At 45.0% G+C, this 26,148-nt stretch overlaps 1 protein-coding gene across 8 annotated transcripts in view; it reads right to left on the bottom strand.

Moving 5' to 3' along the window:
* Positions 1-19,903: 19,903 nt before the first annotated feature.
* Positions 19,904-26,148, bottom strand: part of LOC308395154 (uncharacterized protein) — a 33,558-nt gene continuing 27,313 nt past the window's right edge. For all 8 annotated transcript variants that reach the window (XM_080879862.1, XM_080879863.1, XM_080879859.1 and 5 more), the window contains one exon: positions 19,904-21,278. In XM_080879862.1, the coding sequence (XP_080735988.1) occupies positions 20,301-21,278 (978 nt within the window). In that variant the 3' untranslated portion in view covers positions 19,904-20,300. The remainder of the gene's footprint in view (positions 21,279-26,148) is intronic.

The following is a 26,148-nucleotide window of genomic DNA, read 5'->3' on the forward strand; positions in this document are numbered from 1 at the left end:
ACTGCAGGTTTCCAAACCTTTGTCACTGGATCACTCACTTCATCTCCAACGTGTCCCTGACACAGACAGCTGGAGCCGTTACAGCAAAATCATTGATCATCGTTTTTAGAACATTAGCTGGTGTTGGTGGGCAGGCTAGCAGTGCTAATTGTTAGCACTAGTTCTGCTGCTCTCCCTTTGTCTCTGTTATTGTTGGTCTTTAGTGAACAATATAAAGTGTCTTCATGAGACTGTTGCCTAATGTTCAAATGTAGATAACACCACCTGCACCAACCTGTTACACAGCACAACCCTCTGGTGTAGCTTTGGCTGGAGCACATATTGGCAGCTCCAGTGACATCACCACTCCATGGTGACATCATCTCTACAGACTGTGGCTGTTACATATCCTCACCTGGTAATAATAAGACTGTCCTCAGCTGCACACAGCTCCAAGATGAACAAACTGAAGTAAATACAAATTAGAGTTACGATAGATTGAAATCTTGTAATCAGAGCTAATTCTTAGTGAAACTCTCACAACATCATATCATGATCCTGGGTTAGTGTCTCGGTCTCAGATCACTGGAAACACGAGGAGTCTTTGTCTAGCTTGTCTCGGCAGTTGGCGGCGTCCGAGCAATGGGCAGGCCGAGTTAATGAGACCCTGTCGGCCATTCAAGAGACTTTGGCTCGGCTAGTTCCTCCTACTGCTCCCGCTGTTCCTGCTCCCCCGCCCGTACCGTCTGCCTCACTGAGTGTGGGCTCTGTTCGTGACCCCGCTCCCCCGGCTCTGGTGCCTTTTACGGGAGAGTTGGGCCGTTGCGGGGGTTTTTTGATTCAGGTTTCTCTGCTTTTTCAGCGTTATCCCCAAGCGTTTTCCACTGATGCTGTTAAGATTTCTCATGTTATCGGTGCCCTTCGTGATCGTGCTTTGGACTGGGCCGAGTCTTATCTCGCTCTGCATCCCGTGGAGACTGTCACGTATGAGCAGTTTGTTCGGGATTTTAAGGCGGTTTTTCACCACCCCCTGCGCTCGGATGAGGCCGCGCGGCAACTGCACGGGCTCCGCCAAGGGGGCCGGTCGGTGGCGGAGTTTTCTATTGATTTCTGGGTTAAAGCCGCGGAGACGGGGTGGGGTGAGGACGCGTTGCGCGGGGCTTTCGTCATTGGATTGGACGATCGCATGAAGGATGAGCTCGCCACTCGTGACGAACCGGAGAGTTTCGAGGCTCTAGTTAATCTGGCTATTCGTATCGATAATCGCCTTCGCGAGCGTGAGAGGGAGAGGGGTGGCCGGGTCTGTGCTGGAAGTGCTGAGCGCGCCGCGGTGCGCACAGTATTCCGTCCTCCTCCCGGTCCGGCCCGCGCACGGTCTCCTCCGGCGTCCGCCGCTGAGGAGCCTATGCAGTTGGGTCGTACACGGCTGACGCTGGAGGAGCGTCGGAGGCGGTTTGAGGGACGGTTGTGTTTGTATTGTGGCCAGTCGGGCCATTTTGTGTCCACCTGCCCGTTGCGGTCAAAAGGCGGTGCCCACCAGTAACCGTGGGGGTACTGGTGGGTGGCACTTCCTCTCTTTCGCAAATTCCCCGCATGCAACTTCCTGCTGTCGTGAATGCCACGTCTGGCGCTTTCTCTACTAACGCGCTTTTGGATTCTGGCGCTGAGCAGAATTTTATTGACGGCGGTCTCACGAGGCGCCTCGGGATTAAGACTATACCCTTGCGGGTTCCCGTCTCTGTTGTGGCTCTCACCGGTCAGTTACTGCCCTCCGTCACTCATGAGACTGAACCGGTTTCGTTGATTCTTTCTGGTAATCATCGTGAGGTTCTTCGTTTTTTTGTTTTTTCCTCCCCGGAGTCTCCCATCGTTTTAGGTTATCCGTGGTTCGAGCGTCATAATCCTCATATCAATTGGTCCTCCCGTCGCATTGAGAGTTGGAGTAGCCACTGCTTGTCTCACTGTTTACAGTCTGCTCTTCCGCCTTCGCCTGTCTGCTCGTCTAAGCTGGCGCCCGAGGAGGTGGATCTTTCGTCTGTACCTGAACAATATCATGATCTGGGGGCGGTTTTCAGTAAACGCTGTGCGCTCTCGCTTCCCCCCCATCGCCCTTATGATTGTGGCATTGAACTGTTACCTGGAGCTCCTTTGCCCACCAGCCGGCTGTATAACCTCTCTGGTCCAGAGAAGGCAGCCATGGAGAGGTATATTACGGAGTCACTGGAGGCGGGCCTGATTCGTCCATCGTCTTCGCCGTTGGCGGCGGGTTTTTTCTTTGTGGATAAGAAAGATGGATCTCTCCGACCCTGCATTGATTTTCGGGGTCTTAATGACATTACTGTGAAAAACAAATATCCTCTTCCCCTGATCTCTTCTGCTTTTGAACCTTTACAGGACGCGGTCATTTTTACGAAGCTGGACCTTCGCAATGCGTACAATCTGGTGCGCATGCGCCAGGGAGATGAGTGGAAGACGGCCTTTAACACTCACCGTGGACATTACGAATACTTGGTAATGCCTTTTGGTCTGACGAATGCGCCGGCAGTGTTTCAGGCGTTGATTAATGATGTGCTTCGGGACTTTTTGAATCGGTGTGTGTTCGTTTATTTGGATGACATCCTTGTTTTTTCGCGGTCGTTTGAGGACCATGTTCAGCAGGTGCGCAGCGTTTTGCAGCGCCTCCTGGAAAACAAACTTTTTGTGAAAGCGGAGAAGTGTGAGTTTCATGCTCATTCTGTGTCGTTCCTGGGCTATGTCTTTGCTAAGGGGCGGGTGGGGCCGGATCCTGGCAAAATCAGGGCGATTGCTGATTGGCTGACTCCTTCCTCGCGCAAACACCTGCAGAGGTTTTTGGGGTTTGCTAATTTTTATCGCCGATTTATTAAGAACTTCAGTCAGATCACCCTTCCGCTCACCCGGCTTACGTCCTCGGCTCGAGTTTTCTGTTGGTCTCCTGAGGCCGAGCAGGCGTTTGCTCGGTTGAAGGAGTTGTTTTGTTCCGTGCCCATTCTCGCCCACCCGGATGGTGCCAGACAGTTTGTGGTGGAGGTGGATGCTTCTGATGTGGGTGCGGGGGCGGTGTTGTCGCAGCGCTCGCCCGATGATGGCCGTCTCCATCCGTGCGCATTTTTTTCGCGGCGGTTTTCTCCAGCTGAGCGGAACTATGACGTGGGTAATCGTGAGCTGCTGGCGGTTAAGCTGGCTTTGGAGGAGTGGCGTCACTGGTTGGAGGGGGCGGAACAGCCGTTTGTGGTTTGGACGGACCATAGGAACCTCTCTTATATTCGGAGTGCGAAGCGGCTTAACTCCAGGCAGGCCAGGTGGCAGCTGTTTTTTAGCCGGTTCCATTTTACGATCTCGTTTCGCCCGGGTTCTCGCAATGTTAAGCCGGACGCTTTGTCCCGTCAGTTTTCCCCCGCGTCTGAGTCTACGGGGGTGGTTCCGATCATCCCCTCGTCTTGCGTGGTGGGGGCCGTGACATGGGAGATCGAGAGCTTGGTGCGCCAGGCACAGCGGCAGGATCCGGACCCGGGTTCGGGCCCGCAGGGTAAACTGTTTGTTCCGGCGGCCGTGCGCGCGTGTGTCTTGCACTGGGCGCACGCGTCTCGTTTTGCTTGTCATCCTGGCGTGCGTCGTACGGTTTCCCTGCTACAGCGCTCCTTTTGGTGGCCCGCTTTGGCGAGGGATGCCCGCGAGTATGTGCTGGCCTGTGACACTTGTGCGCGCAATAAGAGCCGTCACCTGGCCCCTCCCGGGTTGCTGCATCCCCTGCCTGTCCCTGGTCGACCTTGGTCGCATATTGCAGTTGACTTTGTTACCGGGTTGCCGCGTTCCGCTGGTCACTCGGTGATCCTCACCATTGTGGACAGGTTCTCCAAGGCGGCGCATTTTGTCCCTCTGTCTAAACTTCCTTCTGCCCTGGAAACTGCTCGCGTGCTCGTGGATCATGTTTTTCGGTTACATGGACTTCCTTTGGACATTGTGTCGGACCGGGGGCCTCAGTTTGTTTCTCGGGTGTGGAAGGCTTTTTGTACCGCGTTGGGAGTGGGGGTGAGCCTTTCCTCAGGCTATCACCCACAGTCTAATGGACAGACTGAAAGGGCCAATCAGCAGCTGGAGTCCGCCTTGCGCTGTGTGGCCTCCTCTGACCCCGCTTCCTGGAGTGGTCATCTTGCTTGGATTGAGTATGCTTATAACTCTCTCACCTCGGCAGCTACGGGGTTTTCTCCGTTTGAGGTCTGTCTGGGATATCAGCCGCCGTTGTTTCCTTCTCAGGAGGCGGAGATTGCGGTTCCGGCCGTGCGGGATCATCTACGTCGCAGTCGGAGGATTTGGCGCCGGACCAAGGCGGCACTGCTCCGGACCGTGTCTCAGACTCGCCGGGCTGCTGATCGGAGGAGAACGCCTGCGCCTCAATACACCGTGGGCCAACAGGTTTGGCTGTCCTCTGCGAATGTTCCTTTGAAGTGCGTGGCCAGGAAGCTTGCCCCTCGCTTCCTGGGTCCTTTCACCATCCAACGCATCATCAATCCTGTTTCTGTGAGGCTGCAACTACCGGCTTCTATGAGGATTCATCCTACGTTCCATGTTTCTCAACTGCAGCCAGTCTCTCGCAGCCCGCTGTGCCCGCCCGTGGAACCTCCTCCGCCCGCCCGGGTGGTGGACGGGGGTCCTGTCTATTCAGTCCGGCGGCTGCTGGATGTGCGCCGTCGTGGCCGATGTTTCCAGTTTCTGGTGGACTGGGAGGGGTATGGCCCGGAGGAGCGCTCCTGGGTCTCGAGGGCCTTCATTGTGGACCCAGCGCTTATTGTGGATTTTTACAGGAGGCATCCTGACAAGCCTGGAGGACCGCCGGGTGGTGTTCCTTGAGGGGGGATACTGTTAGGAGGTGGTGGGTAGGTGTACTGTTGTTGTTTGGGTTTTGTTTTCCTTTTGGTTATAGGTAGGCGAGGCGGGGCTTGATGGCATTCCAACACACCTGCGACGCATCGGACGTCATCAGTGAGCGCTTTTAGGGAGCAGAGTCACGGACGTCTGGTGTCGGAGTATTATCGCTGTCACAAGTGGTAACGAGTTAGCACAGGCTGCATCTGTTGATTTTACACTGTGGAGCTGTATGTTTTAAAGGATCCACGTTTCGCCTACTTTTCTTTGTCTTAGCCTGTTCCATCGCCTGCCCGCCTACATAGGATTTTGTGTTGGCTATTCTGGATCCGCGACGGAGTGCTACGTACCATCAGGCGGCGATCACCGCAGCGGCTGTGGTTTGGGTGGTCAAGTAAGCTCTCCAACTCTCTCCGTCCACTTGTGTTTAACGTTCGGCTATCAACGGTACGCCATAAACCCTGTTTTGTTCCCTGTTGTCAGGTAGCTCCGGTGCGTCTGCTACCTACCTGTATGCTTCGGCTCCATCTCATCGCCTCGGTGTTTTTCTCCTGGCACATTTTTATTTATCACTGTATATAGCCCTTTCCCTTGTAAATATTCCCCCTTACTCGTGTATATAAAAACTTGCATCACAAACTATTCTGCGTCCGTGTGTGTTTCTGCCACGTAATCCATCTGTGTAATCCAGCTAACCTAACAAATAAAGGCTAAAAGCTGTGGGAGACCTGGGGAGTGTCATCTGTACCCGCTATTGTTGGAATAATAGTTTTTCTTGCATCTGAACTGCGCAAACACAGAGGTCATCCCACATATGGTTCGCCCCTCAGGGGGACAGAAGACCTCAGGAGTGAGAAGAGATGAACCCGGCCACACTGAATTGAAGGGTGTTGGTGAGGTCATTATTCTAATGAGCTCATCAGGGGGAATTGTTAGATTATAATATTATTTTATGCCATGTTATACCCCTAATTAAAGATTGTGAATTATTATGTAGTTTTAGTTTGCATTATTCTCCTGAATTAGAAGAAGCTGATAACTATTGCATTAGTTAAACTGATGTGCATTATATTAAACTGTTGACTTATTGTGAATGAATGATATTGTTTTATGATGCATTATACTGCTGAGTTATAAGAAATACTGTTTGCAGAAAGTCATCGCCTTATTTGTCTGATTAGAAGAGAACAGAATATGCTGGAGTTTTCTGCCCCATCTCAGCAGGAGCAGATAAACAGGGAGCCAAGGTCGTAGCTTAGGCGCTGTGTGAGAGAAAGCATGTGAATGTTTAGGCTTTGTATGATAAGGTGGAGACACCAGAGGCTATAAAAGTTTGAGCAATGCTCCACCATTTTGAGATCTGATGCTGTCTGCATACAGTTTCCATCTCCCACGTGTGTGATCATTAAAATCATCGTTTGACTCAACCCGACCGGACCAGTGTTGTTATTGTGGTTTTTCTCTTGTCTCCATCCCCAATATTTTTGAACCATAACAGCATGTTACACATTTTCTTTTTTATTTGTTTTTTAGAGCAGAGGCTGCATGCTATTAAAAGCCAACACATGCAGCTGTCTGTGAGCTCAGTTTCCCCTCACACTTCTGCTTTCTTTCTGGCAGCATTTTTTCTTTGTCTTTTTGTGTCCTGACTCATGTATGTTTTTGTTTTGTTTGATTATTTTGGAAACAAATTTGTGCCAATACTTGTGGATCACAGTGACACATAGTGATTAGGCATAAGATTTACAAATGCCCAGTTTTAGAGCTGTGAGCTATGTAAAGTTTAATTATTTATTTATATGTACACACACACACACACACACACACACACACACACACACACACACACACACACATATACACACATACACACACACAAAACCCTAACTTCAAAGTTTGACATATGTAAGATGTGTGGATTCTTTGAAAAACTAGGAGGTATCTGAAAATGCCTCAAGTGAAAATGTTTTGAAAGACGTTCTGCCATTAAATGAAGGTTTTGAGTCGTGGAGAGAAGCAGTTGAGCTAATTAGAATGCATTGGCATCTAATCAACAACAATAAAAAAAATGCATTTTTAAATGGCCTCCTCCAAAAAGTAAGGACCCAAAATACAGGAAGTCTGCCAGACGCCTTACAATACGCTGAACATGCGGTTAAAGTACAAAAACAAAAAGGAGGAGTTTTTACCGTAGATCCTGCAACAGGATTTGTAGCATTTTCTGGTGAACATAGGAGACATAAGCCAGGCCCCTACAAAGGGAAGGGAAAGGCAGGTCGAAGGAACACAGATCGTAGAACAAAAAATACAATTTGCTACAACTGTGGAAAACAAGGGCATTTTGCCCGCGAGTGTAGGCAAAGGAAAAGGAATGACAGTGAGGAAGAAGACGATAGGAACAGCAAGTGACCAGGGAGTGAAAAAAGCAAACACAGAAAAATATCGTCTAGTTCATGATCTTAGAGCAATAAACGAGGTAACAGAACAAATCCCACCTGTGGTAGCAAATACACACAATTTTAAATCAAGTGACACCAAAAGAACAATGGTTCTCAGTTGTAGATCTCTCAAATGCGTTTCTCTGTGCCATTACACCCAGATTTACAAAACCCGTTCGGATTCACTTTTGACAATGAAAAGTACACCTACACCAGACTGCCGCAGGGTTTTCAAAATAGCCCCACCCTGAATGCAGAGGCATTAAAGAAATCTATGTCATTATGCACGCTCCCTGCCACAGGTCAGTTTTTTTTTTCTATACGTTGATGATATTCTCGTTACAGGTGTTACGTCCCCTGGCTAGTCTAGGGGGTTGAAGTGACGAACATAAATATGGATAGAGAAGGAGGAGCCAAGATGGTAAATTTAAAAGGTTTATTTAATACTGGTGATGGGACGTGGGTTCAGACCGAGGTGTAACGTCAGGGAGAGCCAAGGCCAACATAACAAACAAAACATCCCTGACGTAGAAATAAAAGAAACTTACCTAACTCCAAAGAAACAAAATATACAACCTATAACCATAACCTACCTAACAACACATAAACAGGAGAAAACAGGGTGTCAAAACAAAAGGCAGCTCTCCCCTACAAGCAGTCTGAACATGAAACAATAATGCTCACACAAAATACAAAGGCATGCAAGCCTGCACAAGTATGGCAACCAAAATGGCCGGAGGGCCCAGAAGTACAGCTCCACAGGCCTTAAATAGTGCTCTGCTGATTACCAATCAGCCAGACTCTGCGCAACATCCAATCAGAATCAGAATCAGAATACTTTATTCATCCCGAGGGAAATTAGGGTTACAGCAGGCAGCACGCTAATGGCGCATGCGCACTTACAAAGGAACCTTCTGACCAACTTCATACAAACATCACATTGGGCAGACATGTCAGAAGGTAGGCTGATAGGAAAAAACAACGAAAATACACTACATGAGGTAAGAGGAGGAGAAAAAAAACTCCACTCAGACTGAGCTCCTAGTGGGAGAACAGTTTGATAACAGAAAAAACACCTCAGCACAAAAGCACATGACTATCAACACACCACAGAAACACGAGACAAGCAACAGGGGCGGGTAAAGGTGAGAGAGAGCCGGCGTAGACAGCGCATCCGGTCCTGCAGCATCTGTGCTGGTCCAGTTGACTGCCATCTTCCCCGGTAGGGCACAAGCATCAAAGGCGTTTGGAAGGGAGGGGGGATGAGTGAGTGCTTATCAGTGTAAGTGTGTGTGTGTGCGTGTCCATAGTTTAGCTGAGACAGTGTCCTTCGGCCTATCAGGCTAAGTAAACAGTCCTCCAGCCAATCCAGGTGTCCTTCATGGGACGGGAAGAACAGCCGTAACACAGTCGTTATCAGGGAGTGATTGTTCGGCTCCAGCCTTGGGCCTGCAGCTGGCGCCGTGGTGTCCAAATGTTGAATATTGTTGATTTCTCCTTTGTGAGCAGCTCGAATTCTAGCACTCCGAGACTGGTCTCTCGATCTCCCGTTGAAGAGCTGCGAGCCTCCCCATGATGGTATCAAACTTCTGTTCCGTGGTGTTGTCAGTCTTTTGATTCTGAGACCTCACAGCTGCAGTGATCCGTTCCACGATGTTTTCCAACTGTCGCTCAAGGGTCTCATTTTGAGCAGGCCTCTCTCTGATGTATCCCGTCATACGCTCAATGGTGTTGTTTTGAGCCTTCACGGCAGCTGTAAGCGTCTCCAAAGTGTTGACCATATTACGTTCGTTGTGAGAGGTCGCACCTCGTCCCGTCGCTTCGAATCCAGCGGGCAGCCTTGGGGGGGTTTGAACAGCCGGTTCCGCTTTCTTATTTCTCTGATAAACCAGGGCTAAGCCAACGCCGATCAGCATGAACCCTGTTATCATGGTTCCGAATAGGTAGATATCTTCAGCGTCCTCGATCAGGACAGAGGAGGTGGAGCCTGGACAAAACAAAGGGTTAATAGGGAGAAGAGACATCCTCCTGGGGGATGTAACACCCCCACCCAGAAAAACAAACGTATAAGTTTGTTAACCTTACACCATCACATTCTTGAGAGGGCATCGGCCACAATAGTTTCACATCCTCTTTTATGCTTTATTAAGTGTGCCTATGCGAAGGCACACTTATTACTATTGCTCGGATTTATTATTATTATTTATTAAGTGTGCCTATGCGAAGGCACACTTATTACTATTGCTCGGATTTATTATTATTATTATTATTATTATTATTATTATTATTCTTTTTCCGCCTGAAATTTTGGACCTTAACTCGCCCCACAGTTTTGAGACAAGGTTCACATATGATATATCATTGTGTGCGGCTGGAGCTGGAATGAGTTGCTATGACTTTTGGTGTTTATTACTTCTATAGTTTTTTAAATATGAATATTTTAATGCAAGTTTTTTCCCATTGAAATGAATGGAGAACAAGAAAACTTCATTTGTGGTGTGCTGGCTCACTCTAGTGGTATGTCGGGAGTAATGCGAGGCGGCCACTGTGTCCCTGTGGACGCTTTTATTTTATATAACTACCGGAAGTAGTTCCTGTGTACTGACGCTAGCTGGGTAGCTAGCGCCGCGTCGCTTAAAAAGCAGCCGGGCTTGTCTTAAACTTAAGAGGCTGACACTCGCTAAACCACCCGATCGCTCGCCAAGCGACTGTTTCACACTGGACTTATTTTTCGTTTATATGGGCCGATGATGCTGGTCGATGAAGAAAAACTAACTGAGTTGTTTGGTGGTGGCTAACGCGGAGCTAGCTAGCCACCGGTATGTGTCTCTTTCCCCTCATATGTGGGGAAAGAAACATGTGAGGCGGCCGCCGATCGACCGGTTTTCAGGTGAGAATGTAGGTGTGTAAACGTCAAATATCTGTTCGTTTTGTCAAAACATCCCATATTAGCAACAGATTTCTCACGATGTTGCTGCTAGCCGGCTAGCTAGTTTGGCCGGCCGGCTAGCTAGCTCGGCTAGCTAGCGCCGCTTTGCTCAAAAGCACCCAGGCTTGGCTTTCAGTGAGGCGTCTCTAACTCCTTTCACCCCCGATCGCTCCGCAAACAGTCTTTGTCTTAGCTGGACTTATTTTTCGTTTATATGGGCCGATGATGCTGGTCGATGTGGAAAAAAAAATTTCTTTCTTACTCTCATATAAAATATTTAGCTTTTATTAAATAGTTATCTGAATCTTACAACCAAAGTTTGTATAATAATACACAAGATTGGCTGTAGACCATTGTTAATCATTCAGAACACTGTGTAAAAATAACAAAAAACAAAAAGTGAATGAAAAGTGCATAAATATTTATTTTACGTGTTTGATGTGTGTGGCAGGGCGTGGTCTGCAGTGCCGCTGCAGGGGAGGTGGACCCACCTCAGCGGCATCTGCAATCACGCCTCTCAGGCGTAAAGTCTGTGCTCTCTCTGCTTTTGTTTTTTTTTTTTTTTTTTTTTTGTGTATGTGTCGGGCTATGAGATGAAAAGCTACAGCCGGCTGTGTGGGTACAGCAACTATGTGTGAAAAGTGGTCCATAACGTAATGCTTCAAAGTGTGTTCATGCAAACATTGTCGGGTCTGCTTATGAACCTCTGCGCACAGCGTCTACAAATTGGGGCTGTACGAAGTCACCTCATCTTTACACAAAACTGTAAGCTGTCATCTGTGAGGCGCGAGCGGTGTTTGGTTTTACCATAGTTCATGGTGGAGAATGGCTGCTCCGGTGAGTTTTGCTCTCTGTAGCCGTTTGAATGGCAAACTATACTGATTAGCGGCGGCATAGGCACACTTAAAATTTCTTCAGAAATTTTCACTTTCTAGTTTCAATGTTGTAGTTTTGTGAAATTAAAGCCCACCTCATCAGTCGCTGATTGTTGTTATACATACGAGAGAGGAACATGAGAGGATTGTGATCAGTGAAGACCTCTACAGGTTGGGAAGTAGATCCCACATACACGTCAAAATGCTGAAGAGCCAGAAGCATGGCCAGAGTCTCCTTTTCAATTGTCGAGTACCGCCTTTGATGAGTATCGAACTTCTTGCCAAAGAAGCAGACAGGATGACTCACTCCTTGTCCATCATCCTGAAGAAGAACAGCTCCAGCCCCCGCCCCACTGGCATCCACTTCAAGCTTGAAAGGTTTAGAAAAGTCTGGAGTGACAAGAACAGGTGAACTCGACAGAAGACCTTTTGCACATTCAAAAGCATGTTGACACTCAGGACTCCAAATGAATGGTACCTTCGGGCTGCACAGGTTTGTCAGTGGTGTTACAACTTCAGAAAAATTCCTACAGAAACACCTGTAGTAACCAACCATCCCCAGAAATCTGCGCAGCTCACGGCGTGTTGTTGGCACAGGACAGTTGAGGATGGCATTAACCTTTGCACTGATAGGGCGAACCTTGCCCTGTCCAACTTCCTTTCCAAGGTAGGTCACTGTAGCCTTACCAAACTCGCATTTAGCCAAGTTGAGGGTCAAGGAAGCATCAGCTAAACGCTTGAACACAGTAGTTAAAGTGTCGACATGCTCTGACCAGTTGGAAGAATAGATGACCACATCATCAAGATAAACATTACAATTCGCCACACCAGATAATACAGTTGACATTAACCTCTGAAAGGTAGCAGGAGCATTTTTCATTCCAAATGCCATGACTGTAAAAAAGTCATGGCATGTAAAAAAAGTGATCAGGTGTTACGAAAGCTGAGATTTCTGATGCTCTTTCTGTCAGAGGTACTTGCCAATAACCTTTAAGAAGGTCAAGCTTACTCATATAAGCAGCAGATCCGACGCTGTCAATACAGTCCTCAACACAGGGTAGTGGGAAGGAATCAGGTACTGTTACTGCATTTACCTTGCGGAAATCTGTGCAAAAGCGAGGTGTTCCATCTGATTTTGGCGTAACCAGGCACGGAGAACTCCATGGACTATAGCTTGGGATAGCCAATCCATGCTTCAGAAGGTAGTCTACTTCTGTGTTCATCATTTCCCTTTTTGCCATATTCACACGGTAAGCATGTGTCACGGCGTGGTGCGCCGATGTATGTGGAAACAGGACCCAAAAGCAGATGATGACGAGGAATTGTAATGATTAACAGAAAAGTGAACCTTTATTGCGATGACGGCAGGAAATGAACCAAGAGACCAAAACAAACAGGAAAAACACTAAGAAACAAAACACTAAGCTGGCAAAACACTAAGAGACAAAACACTAAAGGTACTAAGACCAAAAACTATAACTGAGGTGGAAAATAAACAGACTAAGACTATAACTGTAACTGTAACTCTGGTGAAATAAACAGACGAAAACTAGAACTATGACTGCGGTGATGTAAACAGACGAACCGACAATGGCATGAAGAAAACAAAAGGCTTAAATACAGACATGAGGTGATCAGGGGAAGTAGGGACACATGGGGGAAACAGCTGACAGACATAAACCTAATGACAGGACCAGGAGAGGAAAGCTAAATATAATGAACAAAGAACACATGACATTGTCAGAATAAAACAGGAAATGACAACACAACTTAACAGACCTAATACGTGATGAAATAAATAGAAAACCCCAAAACATAGAAAACCCAGGAACAATAACTGCCTAAACTAAAGGCAAATAGGAAATAACACAAACTAATAACATATCAAAAAATACAAAGAAAACTCAGAGTGCTGGGTCGGAGACCCAGCCTGTGACAGCATGCTGCTTAATAGGCACCGCATTCCCAACATCAATGTCGTGCTCTATTACAGTAGTACAGGAAGGCATGTCCCCAAAGAGTGTTAAATGAATGGTGACGAGCCTTTCAATGTCCAACTGTTGCTCACGGGTCAAGTGAGACAGATATATAGACAACTGGGACAGTACCTCAGAATTAAGCATACTGGTAGCTGGCATCACAGAACAGCTTTCCTCTACGTCCGCTGTTAGACTTGGGTGGGCAGTCCACTTGCGCATCAAGACCCCATCTTCCAAGAAATAAGAAGCCTTTTTATTTCCTGTTTCAGAAAGAGAAGTAAAGCATTTAGTCAATGAGGGATCAGACTTCTGAGAAGCAACAAGGCTTTCACGTGTGACTGGCAAGTCTAACTGTGGGAGATGTAGATCCTTCCACTTCTCAGTAGTATCCTTTGAACCACTTTTAAGATCAATCAGGGTTTGCAAATCATCTGTAGCCAGAGCCTGAGCCAACGAAGAGTCTGACAAATCAATTTCTGCAGCTTTACGTCTTGCTTGAGCCCTGGTGAGAACACAAGCAGGAAAAACAGATGGGAAACATGTTGCTAGGTCGTTGCTCTTCAAGTTTGATTCTGGATCATTTGTTACTTCGGGAACAGGTTGCACTTTTCCACCAGCAATATCATTTCCCAAAATGAACTGCACCCCTTTTATGGGAAGTGAGGGGCGTACTGCCACAGAGAAGATGCCATTAACCAACTTTGACTTGATGTGTACATAATGCAAAGGAGCTTCGACATAGCCCATTTCAACTCCTTGAATCAGAATACTACCATGACAAGAGGAATGGTCACTCAGGGGTAATACATCAGATAAAATCACAGATCTTGACCCTCCCGTATCTCGGAGTATTCGAATGGGTTTTTCATCCTCAGGCTTCCCAGTCAATGACACAGTGCCATCTAAGAGGAAGGGTTTGAAGCAGGGATCAACTCCTTCACTTTGGTCCCTTCTCTCAGCACGGATGGTTTTAATTAAGCCTACTCCTTTTGGTGACTGGTTCTTGCGCTTCAAAGCGGGACATTCAACAACAACATTACCAAGTTTATGACAATAGAAACATTCCCTTTCAGTCCTTGGAGCAAAAGTCTGTCGTGGGCTTGAAGGATCCTTTCGTGGGGGAGGTTCTCTGGTGGTAACTTCACGTTTCTGCACAAAAACAGTTTTATGAGTCAGCACAAATTCATCAGCTATCACAGCTGCTTCTTTCAAAGTGGAAACCTTCTGTTCATTAAGGTGTACAACAATGCGTTCTGGCAGGCCATTTTTGAACTCTTCCAGCAGTATCAGTTCACGTAAGGAGTTGTAGTCAGGAACTTTACTTGCTGTTATCCATCTATCAAAAAGAGTAGCTTTTTCACGAGTAAACTCTACAAAAGTCTGATTTGCTGTTCTTTTGTGATTGCGAAAGCGTTGCCTATACGCTTCGGGAACAAGTTCATAAGCAGCAAGGATAGCAGACTTCACTACATCATATTTCAAACTTTCTTCCAAAGACAAAGCAGAACAGACTTCTTGTGCTTTGCCTACCAATTTGCACTGAAGAAGCAATGGCCAAACTTCTCTCGGCCAGTGCAATGAGGCAGCAACACGTTCAAACACATTGAAATATGTATCAACTTCTGATTCACGAAATGGAGGTACCAACACAATGTTTTTACTCACATTGAAACCACCTGGGTTTACAGGGGAGGAGGTTGTTTCACCAACAGATGAATTTGCAGAACTAGGTTGAGTAGTAGTACTTCTTGAAGTCTGTGCCTGTAACTCCAACTGACGCAGTCTGACCTCCCTTTCAATCTGCAACTCCAGCTCCAACTTTTTCAGCTTTAACACCTTTTCTGTCTCTGCTTCCAACCTGCGAAGTTCCAACTCTGCCTGACGAGCTTGGGCTTTATCCTGAGCCCAGGATAAACACACAGGAGACACGCAACACACTGACAGTGTTGCAACATCTAGCAGAGCAAGGTCACAAAGTCTCACAACACAAGTTACAGTTGTGGAGCAAAGAGGTCACGTACCTCGGACATAAGCTTACAGGAGAAGGCAGAACACTGTTAGACAGCAGAAAACTAGCAGTGCAGAATGCTCCAAAACCACTTACAAAAAAACAAATGATGAGTTATTTAGGTCTCTGCAATTTTTGCAGATGCTGGATACCTGAATATGCTCTGTTAGCTGAACCATTGCAAAACTTAATTTATGGAAAAAATCTAGCACTGAAAGATAAAATAGAATGGACACCAGAAGCAGAAAAAGCATTTAATGATCTAAAACTTGCATTGCAGACGCGCATAGTTTTAGCATTGCCAGACTATGAAAAAACTTTTTATTTGCATGTTGACGGCGTGGCCAGTTATATGAAAGCCGTTCTAACGCAAGCTTTCGGGGAAAAACAACGCCCACTTGCATTCTATTCCTGCAAATTAGACTCAGTCGCCTCCGGTTTACCAACATGTGTACAAGCTTGTGCCGCTGCAGCAGAGGCAGTTAAAAAGTTTATCAACATGTGTACAAGCTTGTGCCGCTGCAGCAGAGGCAGTTAAAAAATCAGCTGAAGTTCCTCACGCTGTAACCTCCATCTTGCTACAAGGGGACAGAGCCTTTCAGTCTGTTGCACCAAGGCTGTGGAACAGTTTACCACTACAATTACGTTTGCTTGACTCTGTGGATTCTTTTAAAAAACAGTTAAAAACTCTTCTGTTCAAACAAGCCTTTTGTTGATCTACATATTTTATATTTTTTTTACATTATCTACATTTGATCTTTTACATTGTATATAATGTCTATTGATTTTATTGTTTATTTTAATATTTTAATATTTGTGTACAGCGCTTTGTGATTGCCTGTCTGTGAAAAGCGCTTAATAAATAAAGTTTACTTACTTACTTTACAAGAAAACTTATCTTATTTAACTCATGCTAGACAACTTTCATATGTAGGCATTCTGCTTTCACAGTCACACATTACAATCGAGAATTGTGGTCAGTTGAACCCTAGCACACTTCTCCCCGCATCAGTAGATGGTGAAAAACACTGCTGTATAAAAAAACTGGAAGAGGAAACGAAACCGAGAAGTGATATTTACAGTATACCACAGTCTACCTTTACAGACGTCTTCGTAGATGGCTCAGCATCTAAAAACAGTTATAGAAGCAAAGCCTTTAACTTCCTCAAACTCTGCACAAAGTGCGGAACTGACGGCTGTTGTGCGAGCGTGCAGGCTGCACAAGGGGAAGTGCATAAATATACACACTGACAGTCAATATGTTTTTGCAGCAGTGCATCATTTTGCAAAAATATGGCAAAATGACCGAGCCGCAAAGAAGGCCGCACAGCAACCAATACAAACTTTAGTATCTGAAACTTCACAGCTGATACCACTTGATGTACTTAAAGATGAACAGAAAGCCGCACCTATCGCAGAGCAAAAGAAATGGCTAAAGTGTGGAGCAGAACTACACAATGACTTAATGACCTGTAATGGCAAACCAGTATTGCTAAAATCCCTACACAAGACAGCAGCATTAGCGACACACGGATTAACACGTGTGTCGAAAGGGGGGAATATCAGATATCCTCCCTAAGCACTTGCTTGAGAATAAAGAGATTGTGCTAAACAACCAACTGCCGAGTGATATCTCTCCAGTGTCTTGCAGGTTACAACCAGGAGATTGGATCCTGATCAAAGTGCTCCAGAGGAAAAATTGGAGTTCACCTAGGTGGGAGGGCCTATATCAGGTCCTACTCACCACGCCAACCGCCTGCAAAATATCAGAAAGACTATCTTGGATCCACCAACGCCACTGTAAAAAAGTGAGTGACAATCCAGACGCTTAGACGCCGGTTCCCCTAGCTTCCAGGTGATCTACCGGTGGAGGAAGGGCTGATTGGGTATATCCCGCCTCTCCACTTCGCTGGTAGTCTACTCACCAGAAGTCTAGGTGTGCCTGGTAATCATGAAGAAACTTGTCCTCATAGTGGCTGGCATCGCGCTCCTAGTGAGCCTATTGATACTCACCTGGAAGGACGAGGTCCCACAGCACCACCTGCAGAAGAAATGGTCATATGACAACTCACACCTGAAGGATATGGACAAAGAGCACAACCACCCCTGGCTGAACAATGCCTGGTACCGGTACGTCTACAACCGAGTACATGCAGAAGACAACCACACAGGCTGCTACGTCTGTTCTCACCTCCCAACAACAGCAATGCAAGCCACCCTATATGGAAAATCACCCAGCCTTCCCGAAGCCCTATGTATATTCCAAAGCCATCAATGGAACATTCAACGTCAGAACGGAACCAGGAATACAACATCCAATGTGTTTCAACTTTGCACACGGCAACAGAAAGCTGGGAAGGAACCGAAACTGCTCCCAGACTTTCCGAATGCCGCAGGACAGAAAGGCACAGACAAGCTTCCTGAATGGCACATATTGGGTGCAGGGTACAGCATGGGCATGTGGCTCAAGGACATACTTCACCATCCCACCCAACAGTACCGGACTCTGCGCCCCAATTTTAGTGTCAGACCACACATTCAGAGTATTCCATCAGAACCAACCACGACGCAAGAGGAACACTGATGACGTGCAACCCCATGACCCAATCTGGGGCAGTGATGTACCAGCGGAGTTCAAGTTGTGGACCACCGGACAGAAGGTCCTGCACTCACTGTTCCCATGGGTCGGAACTGGAAAAAACACGTTAAGAATTGAGACTCTTGACTACCAATTTGGACTTTTCCTGAACAGCTCAACAAAGATGAATAAGGCAAGGCAAGGCAAGGCAAGTTTATTTGTATAGCACAATTCAACAGCAAGGTGATTCAAAGTGCTTTACAGAGACATTAGAAACAAAAACAAATAAAAAGCATGATTTAAAATTGATTAAAACAAGCAAATAAACTAACTAACTAATTAACAAACAAACAAACAAAACAGTATATAAAATCAAAACAGATAAAATCAGAACAGTAGATAAAATCAGTAGTTAAATGTATGTTTTGAAATTTAAGCTTAAAAGTGTGGATTTGGTGCTTTATTCAAATGCAGCTGAGAACAGGTGAGTCTTCAACCTGGATTTAAATAAACTGAGTGTTTCAGCTGATCTGAGGCTTTCTGGGAGTTTGTTCCAGATATAAGGAGCATAAAAGCTGAATGCAGCTTCTCCGTGTCTGGTTCTGACTCTGGGAACTGATAAAAGACCGGATCCAGATGACCTGAGGGATCTGGAAGGTTCATACTGGGTCAGGAGGTCATTGATGTATTTTGGTCCTAAACCATTCAGAGCTTTATAGACCAGCATTAGAACTTTAAAGTCTATCCTCTGACGGACAGGCAGCCAGTGTAAAGACCTCAGAGCTGGACTGATGTGGTCCACTTTTTTGGTCTTAGTGAGGACTCGAGCAGCAGAGTTCTGAATGAGCTGTAGTTGTCTGACAGATTTTTTAGGTAGACCTGTAAAGATAATGTTACAGTAATCAAGCCTACTAAAGATGAATGCATGGACTAGTTTTTCCAGTTCCTGTTGAGACATCAGATCTTTTATCCTTGAAATATTCTTGAGGTGATAGTAAGCTGACTTTGTTATTGTCTTAATGTGTTTTTCTAAGTTTAGGTCTGCATCCATCACTACACCCAAATTTCTCGCCTGGTTTGTGGTTTTTAGATGTATAGATTGAAGTTCTCTGGTGACCTGTAATCGTTTTTTGTTTGGCGCCAAAGACTATTACCTCAGTTTTGTTTTTGTTTAGCTGGAGAAAATTGTGGCACAACCAGTCATTGATTTCCTCAATGCATTTACCAAGAGCCTGCACAGGGCCTTGTGCAGGCTCTTGGTAAGGCTCAGAATGAGGAAATCGACGCGATCAGAATAGTGGTCATGCAACACAGGGTCGCCCTGGACATGATTCTCGCTGAGAGAGGGGGCCTCTGTGTCTTATTCAACACTACTTGTTGCACCTATATCCCGGACAACGTGCAATCCTTGACCATGACCACCGCCCTAGACAAGTTGCGACAACTGAGTAATGCGCAGCAACAAGACTATGTCATGAACAATGAGGACTGGCTGACCTGGCTGCTGAGTGGCAGCTGGAAGACCCTCGTGATAAAAGGACTCGTACTGATAGGAGTTCTGCTTCTATTATTGTGCTTGTTTTCTACATGTATCCTACCATGCATAAGATCCATGATTGACAAAATGGTACAGGCCACAGTAATTACCTATGTTGGACTGCCACTAGAAGATGAACCGGATGAAGAAGATTTAGTATAGAAACACACACACACATACTGAATGATGCTACAATTGAAAATGTTATAAGCAAGTGATTGTTGGCTGATAATAAAGTATGATTAAGTGAAAAATATTAACATCAGGAGGGGATGTTAAAGAAGAAACGCTTTTATGAGTTTTATGTTGCATTAAAGTATATGTTCATATTTTACTCTTAATAGGAAAAGAACAAAATGTACTACTCGCTCTGTTTATAGAAAGAGGAAGTTCACCCTATGACATTTACACGAACTTAGACACACACACACACACACACATATGCAAAATTAGAGGAAACTGCTATGCTTGTTTCACCCTGCTATAAATAATAAACGACTACTGCAGCTCAGTGTGAGTCCTCTCTGAGCCCTCACCCGTGCAGCACGTTAACCGTCTCCAAGTGTCTCAGTGTTGTTTATTCACCTAACTGTTTGATAACTGTAAATCTCTGACAACAGTTTATTTGTACCATCTTCACGTGAACACATTCAAGAACATAACAGATGAAGAAACATTAAAAACTTCCACACTACATGAAGCAAGAAAAATAGTTTATTCCTTTATGTAGAAAAAACAGAAACATCAAACATCTCCAAGACTCTCTTTGAAAGAACTACAAACCTTTGTTCTCATGGTCCAATCATGAGTGAACTCCCCGATGAAGCCTTGTGTGCTAAAACATGTCAGAGTTTTAAAGGTTAAACATGAGTTTCCAAAACGTTTTGCTGGAGAACAATGAACTATTGGACTGAGTTTCAATCATTTACAGACGAGCAAAACCAGGACAGAGAAAAAAGGACAAAACTGACTCAGTAAAACAACAGAAAAGAAGATCCCATGTAGATCTGTATTATGTAGAAGTTCAGCCCAGCAACCAGTTCAGTTCAACACAAGTTTAAATGATTCTATCTGAACTCTGTGGAGCCTGATCTCAAGCTTTTTGAGTCTGACCAGAGGATCTTTCTGTGTCTTCAGATTCACTGTGATCCAGTGATGGGAGTGATTTCAGCCCTGAGTGATCGCGCTGATGTTTGCACAGAGCAGACAATGAGGTGAATGTTTGGGCACATTGGTAACAGTGAAACAGTTTATTAGTAACGTGGTATCGTTTGTGTGCAGAGTATGATATGAGATTCCTGAAGCTCTTGTCACACTGGTCACAGCTGTAGTTTCTTTCCATGTGTGTACGTAGGTGTGTATTTCGGTGCCCTCTCTGGCTGAAAGTTTTTCCACAGATGTCACAGCTGTATGCCTTAATTCCAGAGTGGGTAACTAGATGACTCTGTAAGTTGCTACTGCGAGTAAAAGCTCTGCCACACTGATCACAGCTGTACGCTTTAACTCCACTGTGGATGAGTTGGTGTTGTTTTAGGGAAACCTTGAAGGAAAAAGACTTTCCACACAAGTCACAGCTGAACGGTCTCTCTCCAGTGTGGATGACCTGATGCTGTTTTAGTGAAGCCTTCAGAGTAAACTCCATCCCACACTCGTCACAGCTGTATGCCTTAATTCCAGAGTGGGTAACTAGATGCCTCTGTAAGTGGCTACTGTGAGTAAAAGCTCTGCCACACTGATCACAGCTGTATGCCTTAATTCCAGAGTGGGTAACTAGATGACTCTGTAAGTGGCTACTGCGAGTAAAAGCTCTGCCACACTGATCACAGCTGTACGCTTTAACTCCACTGTGGATGAGTTGGTGTTGTTTTAGGGAACCCTTCAAGGAAAAAGACTTTCCACACAAGTCACAGCTGAACGGTCTCTCTCCAGTGTGGATGACCTGATGCCGTTTTAGTGAAGCCCTCACAGTAAAACCCTTCCCACACTCGTCACAGGTGTGTTTTTTCTCTCCCTTTCTTCTGTGAGGTTTGTCGGCCTCCTGAGAGCGCTGACTTCTGGCTCCATGTTGGTCCTGCAGTGACAGAGATACAAACAGAGGCAGTGAGTGAAATGCAGTCGTGGAACAAACTCAACCTTCAAACTCCATTAACACTAGTTTTAAACCTGAAGGTGGAGCGTGGCACCAAACACCTTAAAGGTCTCTTATCCCCACCTGCTGGTAGTTCTAACACATTACATCCAACCTGCTGTTAAAGATAATTCATGACTGTTCAAACACTATCATGGGAATCCCCCGGCAGCCTACATCTATTGCAGCATAACTAAGGGAGGATCCAGGGTCACCTGGTCCAGCCCTAACTATATGCTTTAGCAAAAAGGAAAGTTTTAAGCCTAATCTTAAAAGTAGAGATAGTGTCTGTCTCCCGAATCCAAACTGGAAGCTGGTTCCACAGAAGAGGGGCCTGAAAACTGAAGGCTCTCCCTCCCATTCTACTTTTAAATACTCTAGGAACAACAAGTAGGCCTGCAGAGCGAGAGCGGAGCGCTCTAATAGGGTGATATGGTACTATAAGGTCATTAAGATAAGATGGGGCCTGATTATTTAAGACCTTGTATGTGAGGAGCAGGATTTTGAATTCAATTCTGGATTTAACAGGAAGCCAATGAAGGGAAGCCAAAACAGGAGAAATATGCTCTCTCTTTCTAGTCCCTGTCAGGACTCTTGCTGCAGCATTTTGGATTAGCTGAAGGCTTTTCAGTGAGTTTTTTGGACATCCTGATAATAATGAATTACAGTAGTCCAGCCTGGAAGTAATAAATGCATGAACTAGTTTTTCAGCGTCACTCTGAGACAGGATATTTCTAATTTTAGAGATGTTGCGCAAATGGAAGAAAGCAGTCTTACATATTTGTTTAATATGTGCGTTGAAGGACATGTCCTGGTCAAAAATGACTCCAAGGTTCCTCACCGCGTTACTGGAGGCCAAGGTAATGCCATCCAGAGTAAGAATCTGGTTAGATACCATATTTCTAAGATTTTCAGGGCCGAGTACAATAACCTCAGTTTTATCTGAATTAAGAAGCAGAAAGTTAGCGGCCATCCAGGTCTTTATGTCTTTAAGACATTCCTGCAGTTTAACTAATTGGTGTGTGTTATCTGGCTTCATGGACAGATAGAGCTGGGTGTCATCTGCATAGCAGTGAAAATGTATGCTATGTCTTCTAATGATACTGCCTAAGGGAAGCATGTATAATGTAAACAGAATTGGTCCTAGCACTGAACCCTGTGGAACTCCATAATTAACCTCAGTGTGTGAAGAGGACTCTCCATTTACATGCACGAATTGGAGTCTATTAGATAGATATGATACAAACCACTGCAGTGCAGTACCTGTAATACCTACAGCATGTTCTAATCGCTCTAATAGGATATTATGGTCAACAGTATCGAAAGCTGCACTGAGGTCTAGCAGGACAAGCACAGAGATGAGTCCACTGTCAGAGGCCATAAGAAGATCATTTGTAACCTTCACTAAGGCTGTTTCTGTGCTGTGCTGAGCTCTGAAACCTGACTGAAACTCTTCAAATAAACCATTCCTCTGCAGATGATCTGTTAGCTGTTTGACAACTACTCTTTCAAGGATTTTTGATATGAAAGGAAGGTTGGAGATTGGCCTATAATTAGCTAAGACTGCTGGGTCTAGAGATGGCTTTTTGAGTAAAGGTTTAACTACAGCCAGCTTGAAGGCCTGTGGTACATAGCCGATTATTAGAGATAGGTTGATCATATTTAAGATCGAAGAATTAATTAATGGCAGGACTTCTTTGAGCAGTTTTGTAGGAATGGGGTCTAAAAGACACGTTGATGGTTTGGAGGAAGTAATTATTGAAGTTAACTCAGAAAGATCAATTGGAGAAAAAGAGTCTAACTTAACATCAATGGTACTAAGAGTAACTGTAGATAATATTACATCTGTGGGATGATTATTGGTAATTTTTTCTCTAATGATAAAAATTTTATTTGTGAAGAAGTTCATGAAGTCATTACTAGTTAACGTTAAAGGGATGGTTGGCTCAAAAGAGCTCTGACTTTTTGTCAGCCTGGCTACAGTGCTGAAGAGAAACCTAGGGTTGTTCTTATTTTCTTCAATCAGTGATGAATAGTAAGATGTTCTGGCTTTGCGGAGGGCTTTCTTATAAAGCAGCAAACTATTTCTCCAGGCTAAATGATGATCCTCTAGATTTGTGACACGCCATTTCCTCTCCAGATTACGAGTCATCTGCTTTAGGGTACGTGTTTGAGAATTATACCACGGAGTCAGGTACTTCTGATTTGAGGCCTTAGTTTTCACAGGAGCTACAGTATCCAGAGTCATACGTAGTGAGGAGGTGAAATTATTAACAAGATAATCGACCTCTGTTGGGGTAGCGTTCAGATAGCTGCTCTGCTCTGTGTTGGTACAGGGCATTGGAGATGATAACAGTGGGTGGATTATATTCTTAAACTTAGTTACAGTGCTTTCAGAAAGACATCTACTTTGATAAAGTCTACTCTCCACCGCTGTGTAATCAATTATTGTAAAAGTAAATGTTATCAGGAAATGATCAGACAGGAGAGGGTTTTCAGGAAACACTGTTAAATGTTCAGGTTCGATGCCATATGTTAAAACAAGATCTAGAGTGTGATTAAAGTGGTGGGTGGGTTCTTTTACATTTTGAGAGAAACCAATTGAGTCTAATAACAGATTAAATGCCATGTTGAGGCTGTCATTCTTCGCATCTACATGGATGTTAAAATCACCCACAATAATTATTTTATCTGAGCTCAGAACTAAATTAGATATACAGTCTGAGAAATCAGACAGAAACTCTGTGTAAGGCCCAGGTGGACGATAGATGATAACAAGTAAGACTGGTTTCTGAGTTTCACAGCTGGGGTGGACAATGTTAAGCATCAGGCTTTCAAATGAATTAAAAGTCTGTCTTGGTTAGGGATGGGTATCGAAACCCGGTTCTTGTTGAGAACCGGTTCCCACTGTTTCAATTCCTTGGAATCGTTTGCCATTTTTGCAAACGATTCCCTTATCGATTCCAGTCGCCCCGAATGACGTCACCACGTTGCGGAGCGTCATTTACCTGGCAGGAAACACGGCGCCAGCGGCTCAAATGCTCAAAAGCTTGGTTATACTTTACGAGAACGGATGACAACAGGGCAACTTGCAATACTTGCAAAGTAGATATTTCATTTAAGGGAGGAAACACTACGAATATGCAAAAGCATTTGCTCACAAAACACGTGATAACCTTAAATGAATGTCGTGTTTTTAATTCCGCTCCGGACTCGTGAATCTCAACCCAGCAGCAGCAGTAACGTTTGCACGTCCTCTCCCGTTAATGCGGCAGGTAAATAATCAACTAACAGTGCATATTATGTTAGCGCGATCTGCCTTATTACAAACCTGCCATTACTGTGCATTTAGGGGACCGTGATGAGACAGACAGAGTCTGGCTGGCTCAGATGCTGGCAGTTCTCACTGCAGTCTACCGGTAGCGTCTCCTTTCAGGCCAGGATAGACGAATGTCACCGAGCAGTGACTGAGTTTGTGGTCAAAGGCTTGCACCCGTTTGCCACAGCAGATGCCCCCGATTTCACTTTGGTAAGTGAATGTGTTTAATTGTAGGCAGGGACATTACTGGATATTCTTGTGTAATTGCTACAGAATAATTTATGTTACACTTTGTTATTGCTACAGGAGAATATTTATTTTATTATTTTACATTTACATTTTTTTCCTGGGGACCCTGTGACACCCCATTGAAGAGCCGCAGGCTGGATCTCTTAAGATCTCACTGTTGGGTTTGTAAGGCCATGTTACTCCTAAATTTCTATCTTGTTCAAAGAGAAGATAAAAAATAAAGTTCTAAGCTAATCGACCTCAGTGTTCTCCTTTTTAAAAAATAAGAATCGATAAGAGAATCGATAAAGAATCGAAAATGGAATCGGAATTAGGGCTGGGCCATATTATACCGTTCACGGTAATACCGGTATAAAGTTAGGCAACGATAGGAAGATGAAATATCGCGATAGAATATGAGTAAAACGCGCATGCGCAGTGCCTTTGTTTTCATACGCACATGGCCGATTGTTGAGTGAAACAAATGAACCAGAATTGGTTTGTAAAAATGGTGCAACTTCAGTGATGTGGAACTGGTTTGGTGTTTGTCCGTCAGATACACAAAGCACATTTTTTGCAGAACATGCAAGCGGCCATCGTTATTGTCGTATTTGTCGGACTAAGATGCTCTTAAATCTGGGAGTAATCTGGGTCCTAAACTCCGTATGCTATAGGTCAAACGAACACTGCAGCATCACCTAGACTTAAAAACTGTCTAAATTCTTTCATCTTTAATAAAACGATCAGCATTGCTGCTTTACCAGGTGTAACTATGAAGTTTAGCTTCCAGGCATCCATGAAAACAAAAGTTATTACATTTAACGGAGTTAGAAGTTAGCAGGAAGCTAGCGGAAGTTAGCTCGCTAGTTTCGCTAGTTACCCAAGCATGATATACCATGTTCTGACAGAGATTTCTGGAAAAATTCAAACGTACAGCTCTGCTATCACTTCCAACATAAATGAAGACAGGAAACTAAACAGCAGTGACGTTTGTAGGGTTACTGAAGGTGGGCTAACTGGTATATAACGATATGCTACGTGATCGCTAGCAACACAGCTATGTTAGCATAACATAAACAGTGAAGCTGGAGGACGAACACCAACACTTTTCCACTTAGAAAAGTTAACGTGCCTGATAGTTAGAGACAAATGCAATCGCATGGCAGGATGCTGTAAACGGACCAAACTGCAGTCAGGAGAACAACTGAGATAATCCATCCACAATACAAGGTTAGTCATTAATATACTGCAACAACATGGGAATAG

The sequence above is a fragment of the Rhamphochromis sp. 'chilingali' genome, assembly GCF_963969265.1.
Source record: "Rhamphochromis sp. 'chilingali' genome assembly, chromosome: 1".
Classification (NCBI taxonomy): Eukaryota; Metazoa; Chordata; class Actinopteri; order Cichliformes; family Cichlidae; genus Rhamphochromis; species Rhamphochromis sp. 'chilingali'.